This window comes from Meriones unguiculatus, chromosome 19, assembly GCF_030254825.1.
Source record: "Meriones unguiculatus strain TT.TT164.6M chromosome 19, Bangor_MerUng_6.1, whole genome shotgun sequence".
Taxonomy (NCBI): Eukaryota; Metazoa; Chordata; class Mammalia; order Rodentia; family Muridae; genus Meriones; species Meriones unguiculatus.
In genome coordinates this window covers 64,118,272-64,132,906 of record NC_083366.1, presented here as the reverse complement: position 1 = coordinate 64,132,906, position 14,635 = coordinate 64,118,272, and the positions used below count along the sequence as shown (strand labels likewise).

Below are 14,635 nucleotides of genomic sequence, written 5' to 3'. Positions count from 1 at the left end.
CCTAATCCGTTAGCTCACAGACGGGTGAATCCATCTGAGAGGGCAGAGCCTTAATCACCCGGCAGTCCAGCCTGGCCACACCTCACAGTATGGATTAAACTGGATGAGTCTGAGCTGTGAAACTCAAACCCTCGAAGTCGGGTTAGCCAGAGTCTCCCTTACACTTCGCATGTTCGTGTGTGAGCATGTTGGTGTCTGTACAACGTGTGCATGGGTGTATGAATTCACATTACAGATCTGTATACGGATGCTCTGGATCTGAACTCGGGTCTTCATGCTGTGGGACGGGCTGACCAATCCTATGTGGCCAATCCCAGTACTCTAGAAGTCGCCTTTCTTTTTCTTTTATTTTTTTGAGAGTCTGCTCTATCCCAGGCTAACCCTAACCAGTGTAGCGAAGGATGGCTTTGAACTTCTGACCTACCTGCCTCTGCCTCTGAGTACTGGGACTGCAGGTGTGCACTGCCACACTGGGTTTATTTGGAGTTGGAGCTCTGACCCAGGGCTTCCAGGATGCCAGGCAAGCAAGCACTCCACCACCACAGCCCCTGGCCTCTTGGGGTCTCTCAACTTTGTATCTGCAAGGCCATCACTACCGGCTCCATGGCTGTAAACCCCACACTGTTCTTACTGTATTCAGAATAGAGCCGAGTTATCTTCTGAGCCTAGCTTTTGTGCTTTCTCTCTACTACAACGCTCCTGAGTCTGGTCTCAGGCTGTGACTTCGGACCAGCTGGCTGCCTTTGAGTGCATCTAAGGAAAAGGGCTTCCAGCTGCTTTGGAGGAGGTGAGGGCAACGCCAGCTGGCACTCTAGAAGTCTGCACAACCTTCGAGATATTTGATCTTACTTAAGATATCTGAATATTCCACACCCAAACATCTTAAGTAAACAGCTCCTTCCAGCAGGGAAGCAGCAGCCTGTGTTCACCCTCACCTTCCCTACCCTTGAGAAGAGGAGGGAGCACCCAGGGCCTATCCCTAGACCCTAGAGTACCGTGTGCCTCTTGTAGATGCCCGGTCTGCATCAGTGTGGTTTGTAGCCTCTTATGTCCCTTTAGCTGTCCTGTCATAGACTCCTGGTCCTGCAAGGGGCGGGATGCTCCTGAATGGTCTAGGATGTAGATCTGGGGTGGGGTCCTTGGACCAAATGTTGTACAAACTCTGGAGTGCCAAGGAGCAAGTAGCCTGCCTTTGGGGGTCCACATCAGGCTGCTAGACCTGGGGTGCGGGACTTGCTCCAGACCTCGTTTTTCCTCATGGGACCAAGTAAGGTCCTCGGGTGCAGGAGACATAAAAGTGGAATGCTGGCCTTCCTGATGATGAGCCTGGGAAGCGGTGCCTAAAAATGGGTGGTACAGGGGGCCCTCAGTCTCACCCCACAATCGGGGTCAAGCTGTACTCCGGAGGCCCTTCAGAATGGTCCAAATGGGGTCTGTGGGGGGCTCCTGTAAGAGGTAGCCCCTGAATCTAGCCCAGACTTACCCAGGCACATGTGTGGCTCAGTTGTACATTATCCCCGGCCCTGGAACAAGGTCTGTCTCTCTGCCTGCACAGACTGGTGCTGAGCGGCTGCCTGCTGTCTCTCCATCTGCCTGGCCTGTGGGAAACCTGAGCAAACCTTGCTTTCCGTAGTGTTTAGCAAGAGGCTGGAGTGTATTGATCACAGCCAGCGAGTCCAAGAGTTGGGAGTTCTAAGTGACCTTGCAAGCCAATCTCCAGGACGCCATTCCAGCCTCCCACCCCCTTGAGGAGAGGCTGCAGCACTGTGGAGAACTGAGACAGACATGAAGGGCTCAGGGACCCAGGGGATGTCTGAACTGTCCGGGAGTGCACCCCGACCTGGGGGCCCCCCATTCCTGGTCTTGGCTCTGGTCTGGTTCCAGTATCTCAAGTTACAGCTCTAAAGCAGTAGCGGCATCAGCAGAGACAGGCAAAATCTGGTGCCTGCCACCATTGCTGGCTAAGCGGCCTGCCTTCCCCAACCCCACAGACCTCCTTCCTAGCTGGGGGGCTTCCTGTGGAGGGCCTCAGAGCTGGAAGGGCCAGGCCTACTACAACCGAAGGGAAACAAGCCTCGAGATGGAAAGATGGGCCCGAGGCCACACATTTTATAATGAGGGAAACAGGGGCTCAATCACACTAAATGACTTCCCTAATTAGGCTGCAACGCCAGGCACTTAGCCCATTTTGTCAGCGGGAGGACTTGATAGGCTTAGGACCCACCTAGCTCGCTGTTAAGTCTCAATTCGTCACTGTGGAGGCCCGGTCGACTTTGGTGATCCTTGGGTGCCAGTGAACGCCCACCAGCCTTTTATTTTTTTTCTCCAGGCCTGACCTCCTATGTGACCTTGGGTAATTCTGGTCTCTTTTAAGACTCGGTTTCTTCATCCAGGACGAGAGGGTGGGGTGGCCAGGGCGCAGCTGCGGAAAACTGAGCCGCGCACACACACCTACTACCTCCGAGCCTCAGCAAACAGCAGGCACGGAGCCCGGAGGAGGGGCAGGGCATAAACGAAGGGGCGCGGACCCCAAAAGCTATTGGAGAGACTGTGCGTGGTGTGAGCTTTGAGCGGGGAGCCGGGCTTCAGTTCTCTGGTCGGGACAGGGACCCGGGCACTCCACGGCTAGGTCTCTAAAGCTGGCTGGGCCGGGACTCCAGACATCGCTACTGCTAAACCTCCTCAGGGGCGGGGCTCCCTGGGCCACGTGGTGTAGAGTTTCCCGGCGCCGCCTAAGCCAGGGGGTGGGGTTCGGCGAGGGGCGTGGTTTAGAGTAAGGAAAGTTGTTTAGAGCCTGGGGCGCTCTCCCAGGACGCCGTACGGAGAGGGGGCGTGGTCGATGGCAGGGCGGGGCCTGGGGCTGGAGACGTAGTTGCGGTCGCTGGGCGGGACCTATAGGGAAGAGGCGGGTCTTGGGGCCCGGTCTGCGGGCGGCGGTCACCGGAGCCGTCGGACCGGGCGGCGGACAGCCGAGGACAGCGGGGCGGCACCGTGTCCTCCGCCATGACAGGTGGGCGCAGGGCCAGTTGGGCGACGGGAGCCTAGTCGACCTTGGCGTCAGCTGGCGCCCGCGACGCGGGCGTAGCGGCGTGCGGTGGCGGGGTGTCCCGGGCTCTGCGAGGCTGTCCCGGGGCGCCAGGGGTCCCGGGTGCGGAGTGGGGGCCGTCGCGGGTCTGGGAGGCAGAGCGGCAGGTGAGCGCCCACCCGGTGCGCTGCACCTGCGGAGCGGGGCGGAGTCTCAGGGCGGGATGGAAGGGCGAGAGGGAAAAGGTGCTCACCGCCAGTCTGCTGAGACCCTAGGGCGGCGGGTGCATCCATCCCCACAGAGGCGGGACCCGCGCTGCGAACCCGGGCAGCTTGTAGTACCAGAGAGAAGCCTGAGCTTCCCGCTTGTTGGGGAGAGGTTGGGGGGGGGGGGTGCTTCGAGACTCCAGCCACACCTCTCTAGACGGGTCTAGGGAATTCGGAGCCAACAACTGGATCCCTGTTCTCCAGGCTTGGTAAACCCAGCCCCACCCTCTGCTCTGGGGACTCAACCAACTTTTTCCTGATCCTAGCGGGAAGCGGTAACATTGCTATGCTGAGTTTTCCCTGTGAAAGAATGCCGTAAGGATGAGTTAGTGAGGGCTCTCGGCTAGCAGAGAGCCTGGGGAAATGTGGCTTCCAGATGCCACACTGTTTCTGGGAGGCTCGCTCTTAGACTTCATGTGGCAGAGGTCAGCTGGGATGTCCCAGAGAGTCAGGGTAGTCCCAGAAGTACCCCTGAGTCGGCATTGGTGTTGCACAAAAATAAGACTTCGTGAGCTCCAACCCGGTGACTCCCAGGCTAGAGGAGACCCCAGCTCCCCCTTTGTCATCCCTCTGGGCCCGTCTTGTTTGAGGCTGCAGTTTCTGAGTACTGTGTGTGGGCCTCTGCTCGAGTCCCTAATGTGCACTCTTGTTTAGAATGGCTGTGTGGAAACAGGAATAGCACCACGCTGTGTAAGAATGGGGAGATAAAATCTCAGGTTGGGTAAGTGCCCCCAGACCACCCTCCTGGCTAGTGGTAGGAGAGAAGGGAAGCCCTGCCACCGCATCCATGCCTAGGCCCTGCCCTGCCTCTGGCTTCCCAGATCCTCCAGTAAGTTCATCAGGATGTGGGGTATAGGTCTGGGCTGTGTAGGCATTGCAGAGACAGGATGCCCGTGGAGAGTGAGGCATCCCACCTCCAGAAGAGGCAGTGGGGGTGGGGCCTTTTAGCTGAGAGGACACAGGCAGGCCCTGACTCTTTTTTTCTCTGCCATCTATTTGCTGGCTTTTTGATACTCCTCACCACCCTTACTTTTTGTGGTGGGAGATGGAGTCTGAAGAGCCTTTCGAGGGTTGGATGGGCAGTCCTGAGGCCACAGATGTGTTGTTTTGGCACAGTGCCCTACTGCGCTAGCTGGGGGTCTTTCATCCACATTAGTCTTTGCTGCCTCTGTCTCTCTGTGTGTGTATGTAGTATGTATGTATGTATGTGTTGGTGATTATAGAACACTGAAGGTTGTGTTTCCATCGAATAGGTAGTGTCCTGTCCCATGGCATGAATGATCTTAGTCCAACTAAGTGCTGTAATAAGAGCTTCTGGAAGAGATTCAGAAGGGAGTTGATTCCCAAGTTCTGGACCCCAGGAGAGTGACTGGTGAATTCTTGGAAGGGGCTGATTAAGCTGGGCATGAACCAGTCACGTCTTCTCAGCCTGCTGCATGGGGCCTGACTCTATGCTGTGAGCTGCAGACGGAAGGCTTTGCAACTCTAGGGAGCAGAGTAAGGGCAGGTGCAATCAGCTGCTTCGGGGTCCCAAGAACCAGAATGGGGACTTAGTGTGGGCTGCAGAAGTTCAAGATGAGTTGTCAGGGCCATGTTCCTGGTACCAGCTGGCAGGGAGGGAACATACAGGCAAAGGCTCATGGATCCTGCGGAGTGATCCATCTTTCTTTATCTAATAAAGACATTCCTGGTCTTGTTTACCAGCGCCTGGTATCCAGGCAGGGCCTTGCCTGAGTCTCTGTGATACCCAGCGGCTGCCTTATGTGGCAGAGCTTACAAGAGCCACAGGAAGCACAGGAAGCACACTGCTCTGAAGCTGCTGGCCTCAGCCCTGGGCTGGGCCACCCATGGCAGGTGACTCAGGGCTCCCATGACTCATAGCTTGTGGGCAGCAGAGGCCCATCTTGGCTAGCGGCACTCTGGGTGGGAGGAGGCCGCCCTGAGGCATTGGCCATTGTCCACCAGAAGAGCGCGCCTTTGCACCTTGGACTGAAGTCCATTCATTCCACAAGTGAGTGCCTACTGTGTGTGCAGCCCTATACACAGTGGTGAAGCGTGGAGACAGACAGCCTGGTTCTGCTTCTGCCTGGGAGAGAGCAGCCCCTGAACTGACACCGATCCGTAGGAGAAGCAGAGTGTCAGCACGCAGCCCCCATGTGGCTAGGTTACCTCCAGGCTGATGGCAGTCTTGTAACCTCACTGTGCCTTCCTTTTCCTCTCCGCAAGTGGGGCAGTTTGCAGAGCTGGTGGGGGGATGGAGGTTACAGGTCGGTATAAATAGAACCACAAAACGTCTGACCCGTGGGTTGTCAGTGTTCATCTGAACTCTTTAGTGAGATGCTACAGGCACCTGGCAATGTGGCAAGTCACTGGGTGCCCCTGGGCTGTTGGTAAGACTGTCTTCTACATAGACAGGGGCTGGGCCAGTGTTCCCAGTCCCCAGCGCCATGCTGAGGTGGTGCTGATGGTCTCGGTCAGGGATGGCACGGCTCATGAGCTAAGCTGTGGGCCTCGGGGGAGCCCTGGCTTTCAACCAGGACAGCCCTCTCCCTGCTCTCAGAGATTCAAGGGCCAAGGGTGTGTTTATGGGGGCCTTGGTGAATGCAGCTCCAATGTTACACTCTGAGCTCCCGCAAGACACCCCCAAGCTCCTGGCATAAGGTGGGCATGCTGATAGGCTGTGCCCACCTGGGTTGGGCAGGACCCTACAAAGTCACCTTCAGGGATGAGAGGGTGCAGGAGGCAGAAGACAGGCCAGCCAGGAGGAAGTAGCAGGGGAACGGAGATGTGAGGAAGGTAGCCTGTTGATTCCATACCCAAGGATGACGCCAGGGACAGGACTCACTTTTGCTAGCATGGTGACCCTGTTCTGTAAAAACCCAACCTGCCCTATAGAGATCTAGTCCAGCTGTAAGCAGACACGCTTGCTTTTGTGTTAATTTTCTGTCTGCGAGTATTTTGCATGAGTGCATGTATGTGCACTCTGTGTATGTCTGGTGCCAAGAAGGTCAGAAGTCATAGATGCCCTGAAACTGGAGCTGTAGAACCATGCCAGCCACCATGTTTTCTCCCAAGAGCTGCGTGTGCTCTTAACCCCTGAGCCACCTCTCCAGCTGCTGCCCTTGCTTTTAAAGGATACATTCTGAGGATCGCCTGCACCTGTGTAAGCATTAGCAGCAGCATCTAGAGGTCTCTAGAAGCATCAGCATCAGAGGTCTCTGAGACTTAGGAAGATCCCTTGTTCTCCTCCTTGAGTAGTGTATCAGGGTTGCCCTGCTTCCATGACTCCCGCCTCCTGCCCCAGTTTTTCCATAAACATCAACAATAGAATTTTCCAAATAAGTTTTCGTAACAGACTTATTTTTTTCATTTATTTTGAGGCAAAGTCTTTGTTGTCTCAGCTGCCTCAGCCTCTCCAGGAGCTAGGACTACAGGTGTATACCGCTAGGCTCTTGGCTTTATTTGGGGGACAGTGGACTGAAGATTGAGCAAATGGACTCCCCTTTCCTTCCTGGTATCATTACCATTTTCTACCAAATTGCTGTTATTGTTGAAGCCCAGAACTTGCATTGACATCCCTCCTCGTGTTGGACATTCTGTGGGCTTTTGACAAATGCTTTATGCCACCATACAGAATAGTTTCACTGCCCAAAACTCCCCTGTGCCCTGCTTACTCGCTCCTCCCCCCCCCACCCCCCTGTGCCTGGCAACCACTGATTTTTTTTGTCTCCTTGGTATTGCCTTTTCTGCAGTGTGGTGTAATTAGAGCCATAGCCTATGGGGCTTTTTCAGAAAAGCTCTTTCACTTAGTCCTTTGTATTCAAGGCTCCTCTACACCATTTCATGTTGCCTGTTTATTTATCCTCTGCAATACTGAAGACTCAACCCAGGACCTTGTGCATCCACCACTGGATTGTATCTTGATTTTTTTCTTTTGACCCAGTGCCTCATTAAGTTGCCCTAGCAGGCCTTGAGGTTGGGGTCCTTCTCTCTTTGCCTAGCTTATCCTTACTCCCACATCTTGTGGGGTGTGTGTGTGTGTGTGTGTGTGTGTGTGTGCTCACACCAGCAAATGCCACAGCACACATACAGAGGTCGGGGACAGCCTCGGGTATAGGTCTTTACCTCCTATCTTTCTTGAGACAGGGTCTCTCTTCAATTGTTCACTGCTGTGTATGCCAAGCTAGATGGCCCATGAGCTCCTGGGAATTCCTCTGTCTCCATCTTCACTTTTGAGCCAGGGTCCCTAGAGTTCACTAGTTCAGCTAGACTCCCTGTCGAGTGGGCTCTAGGGCTCTAGGTTTTTGTCGCAAGGTTTCCAGTGTGTTCCGTGGTTTCATTTTGACCTGTTAGTTTAATCCCCACAGGCCTGTGAACCCTGGTGGTATTGACATCTAGTTTTGTGTCGCATGATGGGAAAAGAGCCTTTGTTTTTCAGTGATTTTAAATGTATTAGGACTTACCGTGTGGCCCAGGATCTGCTTGTTTTGTGCTAGAGTATGGGCAGTGTGCTTTGTGTGTGACTTTCAGGCACAGTTTACAGTATTGTTCAAGTCTTCCATTTCCTTATTGGTCTTTTAGCTGGTTGTCTGGTCCCCGTTGTTTAAAGTGGTGTATTTGCCAGGCGTGTGCCACACGCCTGTAATCCCAGCACTCAGGGTGGCAGAGGCAGTCCAGTCTCTCTGAGTTTGAGGCCAGCTGGGTCTACAAAGTGAGTCTAGGACAACCAAGGCTACACAGAGAAATGAACGCTGTTTTGAAAAACAACAACAACAACAAAAAAAGAGGATGCGTTAGAGTCTCTAAATATGATAGAGCTGCCCCCCCATCTCCACCAGGGGGGCTCTGATTCTCAGTGTGTTTATAGTTGCCACATATTCCTGACGAATTAACCTTTCATTGACTCATGTTGTTTTGTTTTACTCTCTTGTAGCAGTTTTGACTTAAAGTCTATTTAGTCTATTACTAATACAGCCAAGTGTGTCCAGCTTGCCACCTGTGGGCCACCTGTGGCTAGATGTGACTGAAGACAGCTGTGAATGTAGCCCAACACAAAACCATAAAGTTACTCAAAGCACGAGACCGTTCCGTAATGTTTGTGGGTGAGGGCCGCCATATTCAGATGTCCGAAGGTTGAACGTGGCTAAGTGGATGTCTTTTTTCCCTCCTTTCACTTTCAGCCTGTTTGTGTCTTTAGCTCTTCAGCGAGTGGCTTATCAGGATTTAGTTGGATTTATCATGTTTTTAAGGCCATTCTGCCCATCTTTGCCTTTTGAGTACATATTTAAACTATTTGCATTTAAAGAAATTGTTGAAGAGAAAGGTTTATCTTTACTATTTGTGTTTTGTAGATCTTTTAGCTTTTTCGGCCCTCGTATTTACCTTTACTGATTTCCTTTGTATTTAGCTAACTTTTGTGGCAACACTTTGGTTCTCTTGTTTATTTTGTGTGTATTCTATGGCTGTCTTCTTGTGGCTAACCTGGAAATTGCAGATGCAATTTTCAGTCCCTCCAGAGACACTGCTGCCCTCCCAGCAGACGTCCTGTGGCGGACACCAAGGGCGCCATCTTTGGTCCCTCTTGAGGCTGTGCTGGCTCACCCCCATGCAATCCACATGTGTTCCAGATCAGACCTACTGTGACCGGCTGGTACAGGACACACCTTTCCTGACAGGACAGGGTCGCCTGAGCGAGCAGCAAGTGGACAGGATCGTCCTCCAGCTGAACCGTTACTACCCACAAATCCTTACCAACAAGGAGGCAGAAAAGGTGCTGAGGGGTGAGCTGGACCAGGGCGCCTCTCGGGCGTCTCCCCTGTCTGAGCTGAGAGTATTGGCACAGGCCCTGAGTTGTCTTCTCAGGAATGGTACAGCAGACACGCCTGGGCCTGGGCAGATCCACGTGGTCTCAGATCATCCGATCTGTATGCCTCGGTCTCTTCAGATGCTCTTGTGGCTGCTTGCCCCTTCCAGAATTTCCAGGCGGTGATACGTGGCGTCTTCCTTAGGGCCACTATTGCTGTGATAAAACACCATGACCAAAAGCAGTTTGGGGAGGGAAGGTTTTATTTGGCTTATGTTTCCACATCCATAGTCTGTCACCAAAGGAAGTCAGGACAGGAACTCAAGCAGGGCAGGAACCTGGAGGCAGCAGCTGAGGCAGAGGCTGTGGGCTGGTGCTGCTTAGTGGTTTGCTCCTCACGGCTTGCTCAGCCTGCTTCCTTATAGAACTTAGGATCACCAGCCCAGGGATGGCTCCACCCACAATGGGCTGGTCCCTCCCACATTCCTGACCGACAAGCTTGTCCACAGCCTAATCTTACGGAGGCTTTTTCTCTGTTGTGGTTCCCTCCTCACAGATGACTCTACCCTGTGTCAAGTTGATATAAAATTAGCCATTACACGTAACAACATAAGATTAGAAGAGGGGCTGAAGGAGGAGGGATCAAAAGTATGGACCTGGAGCTGGGCTTCTGGCTGGGCTGGTGAAATGCTTTCTGTTTGAACACGAGCACATGAGTTAAGACCCCTGAACCTATAGCCCCAGCAGACATAGAGAAAGGTAGAGCCAAACAGTTTAGCCAAAATGGTGAACTTTGGGTTCAGTGTGAGACTCTGTCTTGACAAAGTAAGGTGCAGAGCCATTGAGGAAGGCACCCTGATACCAGCCTCTGGCCCCTCCACACACCCACACACACCCACGCACATGCATCCCCCACTTGCACACACACTTGCATGCATGCATGCGCACACACACACACACACACACACACACACACACCAGAATTCTGGGCCCGCTGTAACCCTGGGACCACAAAGTCAGTGATGACTCACCACTTCCTCCTCCTCATTCTTCCTTCTGTTTGTAAGGCCAAAATGCCTATGTTAGGTGGGTAGTGGAGGCTGACCTCAGCCACAGCCAAGCTTGGCCGGCCCTTCTAGGCAGGCTTGAGGGAGGCTGGCCCCACTGGGGGCTTCAGCACCCCATCTGTGAAACAGGCAAGATACCCCACTTGGCTCAGAGCCTGGGGTGTGGCCTGGCCCACTGGAGCCAGGTGAATAGCTGCCAAGCACACTCTTTCTGGACCACCCCGATTCTCACCCACACCCTACAAATGGCTGAACTCACCCACACCCCCATTTTATAGAATGGGCTACCGAGGCCTCAGGCTCCAGGCCTCACAGCGGCAGGCACCATAATGGCTCTGCTGGCTATGGAATTTCAGATGCAGTCTCTGGGCTTTGTGTCACAAAGGTTGACTCTGTCTAATCTGTCCAGGCCCGAGATGGGGATCCTGAAAAGCCCCAGGTTCTGGGGACAAGGGCTGAGAATTGGGCCTGGTCCTCCCCAAGTTTCAGCACAAGGCCCTGGCAGTGTCACCAAGGCTGGAGGAACTGGACAGGACAGTGAGTGCCAGAGACCAACTAGACCCCTTTGGGGGCTCCATTCCAGGTCCTGGTCACCCCTTCTGGGTAGCCAACCACAGACAAGTCCCTTCCTGGGAGGTCGTCTCAAGGCAGGCAAAGTTGGGCGTGACAAAAGCGGGTCAGCTCAGGTTGGCTGTCAACTCCAACACTGTGTGAGACACACTGAGTTTTAAAAGTGACAGGCTCAAATTCTTCTCATTGGAGCTTCGGTTGTTTACACCCAAAAGTGGGAGGTCCCTTCTCAAAGGCCCTGCAGACTCCTGTTAGCGCTGGTCGATTTTTAGCTGTAGCCACCAGGGGGCAGCACCAGACCACAGCCTCCTGGTTCTGGACTCGGAGCCGAATGGTCTGTCCACTGACCTTCGCAACCACGTCAGAAGGAACTGTTCTTTCTCAGCCGGCTTTTGAAATGCGAGACTCAGTGTTCCTACAAGCTGAAAACTAATAGCAATTGCCACGAATGTCACCACTCGTTCTCTGTATCCACCCCGCCGCGTGAGATTACTCGCTTTTTACAAAACCAGCCCCAGAGGGTTGGAGTGACTCAGGGAGGCCCCGTGAGGAAGAACAACAGTAAGTCTCATTGCTTAGGGTGATGTCCCCCGCAGCCTGCTTTCTTCATGACCTCTCCCAGCCCGTCGCACTGGAGACACCGGCGTTACCCAAGACTGCTCCAGTGTTGGGTGCCGCGAGGGCGGTCTGAGGCATCATGAGGGTTATGAAGCCTGTGGCACCGAGCGCCCGCCTCGCAGCTACCCCTCCAGCCTACCCCCCTTTCTTCTGCCCCCAGTTCCGGAACCCCAAGGCGTCGCTGCGTGTGCGGCTCTGTGACCTCCTGAGCCATCTACAGCAGCGCGGGGAGCGGCACTGTCAGGAATTCTACCGAGCACTGTACATCCATGCCCAGCCCCTGCACAGCCACCTGCCCAGCCGCTACACTCCTCGTAAGTCCCGCCCCGAGTCCCGCCCCCACGTCCTACTTAGCACACTCCACACTCTGGGTAGGGCACCAGCCAAGAGTCTGCAGCCGCCCAGACTGGCCCTCTCCCCCTTCCCTTACCCTCCCCCGTCCCTCCTCAGACACCACCCAGGTAGCATAGCACGGGCTGGTCCAGTCTGTCCCTCCCTCTTTCCTTCTCCCTGACGTTCCCCTCCCCCACGCCAGTTTTCACCCAGAAGCAGTGGCTTCCGTGTATTCGGTCTGCCTCCCCTTGTTTGCTATGGCTGTGTCTTTATTTCCAAGTTCATAGCAGCCTCACTCTCACATCCCTGTGCTGCTCCTTGGCCATCTCAGCAGGGAGTTACCAAGCCCACAGCAGACCCCGTCTGTGTGCACCTTTTATAGCCTCCAGTCTGTTCATGCGGGGGTCTTGTAGAGCATCCTGGGGTATAGGTGTTCGTGGCAGGTGAGGGTGACATGATGGCAAAGCGCTGGGTGATCTGTAGGTCTCAAAGGTCTAGGGGTCACTGGAGCTGCCGGGACCTGGCTGTTCACAGCAGGGCCAGTGTGCCGGCTCAGCTCCAAGGTTCTCTGCTTGGGGACCTGGGGAGGGGCGCTGCTGTTCCAGGCAGAAAGATGAGGTGACTCTGCCCGTGAGCATGAGCGCAGCTGGGACTCTGGGCTGGTGTCTCTGAACTCGAGGGGTCTCTCGCAGACCTCACATGACACAGGGTGGACATTGAGGACTGAGTGAGCAGGTTCCTGGGCCCAGGGCCTGACCGGCGCGGATGTCATCTGCCTGCTAACTTGCCGGGAAGTCTAAGGGAAAGCTCTGGCCTGCAGCGCCTGCTACGGCAGCCAGCAGCTGGTTTTTGAGAGTGGATATTTGTCCTGCACTTGATGATTTGTGGCAAGCACGACACACTGGCCTTCTCCACACCTATGATGTCACAGAAACTGGACCAAAGGCAACCCAAATTTATGCAGTGTTCTCTGGAGAGCTGACGTCACTGTATCACCAACTTGGCCTGCCCAGGGTACCCAGTGCAGTAACCATGAAGAAATATGAGTGGGCCCGTCACCCTCAGAGAGGCAGAGGATGCCTTGGGTCTCCCTGGGGGACAACCCCACCCCCAGCCCAGCCCTGCACTAACCACGCTTTGTAATTTTGTTTCCAGAAAACTCAGATTGCAGAGAGCTGGACTGGGGCATGGAGAGCCGCGAGCTGAGTGACAGGGGTAACGGCCCCGCCACCTCCTTTCTTTTTCCCTTTTCCCTCAGGGCTCTGTCTGTCCCGGGGTCTTCTCCACCCCACATCGGGTGTTGTGTTAGGGGACAGGCCCTATAGTGCTCACCAGCTGGTACAGGCCACTCACACTCCTTTCTCCCCAGGACCCATGAGCTTCCTGGCAGGCCTAGGCTTGGCAGCCGGCCTGGCCCTCCTCCTCTACTGCTGCCCGCCAGGTGAGTCCAGGCTGCTCCCAAGCCCCTAAGCCTGTGATGGGGATCGGAGAGTGACAGGCAGCTAGCTCCTCAGGGTAGCAGACAGCCAGCGGAGTAGAAAATCGGAGAGCCCTGGCACATCTGTCATCTTGGGGTTATCTCCCCTGTTGAGACTTGATCTCCCCACCTGTGTGGAGACCTTACAGGCCTTAAAAGCCCAACCCCATTGAGGCCTGAAGCTTGCAGCCAGCCTCACCTGCTCTACCTCCCCTGTCCTGGGATGCCTGAGCTTGTTACCTGGGAAGGCCTTTGGGGATAGGGCCAGGTGTGGCCTTATACAGCCTTGTACAAGGAAGGCCTAAGAGTTACCCAGGCAGGAGCTTATGGGCTCTGATCTTTGAACCCAAATTCGAAGACTATGTGGGTGTAGGAGGTAGGGGCAGAGCCATTGTCCAGCCTGCTTCCCCTCAGAGGCATCCAGGACGGACTTCCCCTTCATGGCTGGTCCTTGGATTGCCATTTCTCCCCTTTGTCTTCCAGACCCCAAAGTGCTGCCCGGGACGCGCCGAATCCTTGCCTTCTCACCCGTCATCATTGACAGGCATGTCAGCCGCTACCTGCTGGCCTTCCTGGCAGATGACCTCGGAGGGCTCTGACGAACCCAGACCCTGGGCCTTCCCTGCTGCTTAACCAAAGAATCCCCTGGCCGCCACGGGGCCTGTACTTTTTTTTTTTCTAAATACTTATTTTTCATTATTTATAATTTCTACGAGAACACATCACCTTCACTCTACAAGGTGCTTAATATTAAATGTTCTGACTGCCTCTGCCTGTCTTGTGTCCCCTTCTTGAGTGTGTGTGTGTGTGTGTGTGTGTGTGTATGTGTGTGTGTATTAGCTAATGTTTTAGCAATGGCTGCTCACCCAGGACTGGCCCTGGTGCTCCAAGCTTTGAGTCCAGCCTTGACCCTGAGACATACCTCCTTCAGGTACCCCTACCCGTCCTATTCCCTCTTTCTTCAGACAGCCATCATCTTCTCAAGATATGCCATACAGTCCCTGTCCCCTTTACCACACCTCACACCATCCACCCCCTTACCACATTTGCTCCCACACCCCCTCCCTTGCTGCATCTTAGCCTTCCTGGTTCTTCCTCTCTGGGTGTCCTCGGTGCCCCCATCAGCTGGCCTTGCGATCTAGCCCACAGGCCAATATGGGGAGAATGGCAGTCCCTCCCTGTTACTGACTGAATCCCAGGCCTCACCACTGGTAGTTGAGACAGCAGTAGGTGACAAGAGTCCGGGAGCAGGAACATTCAGAAACACTGGTTCCCCTGAAAGCCTCAGAAGACATGGAGCTTTATCCTCACTTTCCCCTCAAGGAAGTGAGCCACGGGGAAAAGGGAGATGGGCGTTAGGCTAGGTCTGAGCTCAGCTCCTCGTCCTCATATTTCCTTCCTGTGGCTAAGGAAAACTCGCAGTCCTACCCACCTCCCTGGATCCCTGCCCTCTGCCTGGTGGTCACTGTCCTGTCA

The 14,635-nt window shown here is 54.5% G+C and overlaps 1 protein-coding gene across 2 annotated transcripts; it reads left to right on the top strand.

Annotated features, from left to right (window-relative positions):
- The first annotated feature begins 2,855 nt into the window (after positions 1-2,855).
- Positions 2,856-13,927, top strand: Card19 (caspase recruitment domain family member 19). 2 transcript variants are annotated; one of them, XM_021638191.2, is made up of 6 exons: positions 2,856-3,010; positions 8,919-9,061; positions 11,510-11,663; positions 12,838-12,897; positions 13,052-13,123; positions 13,643-13,927. In XM_021638191.2, exons 1-6 carry the CDS (start codon positions 3,004-3,006, stop codon positions 13,756-13,758), a joined length of 552 nt encoding a protein of 183 aa, XP_021493866.1. In that variant the 5' UTR covers positions 2,856-3,003; the 3' UTR covers positions 13,759-13,927. The 2 variants fall into 2 exon arrangements, with proteins under 2 accessions (XP_021493866.1, XP_021493867.1); XM_021638192.2 differs by lacking the exon at positions 12,838-12,897.
- Positions 13,928-14,635: the final 708 nt, after the last annotated feature.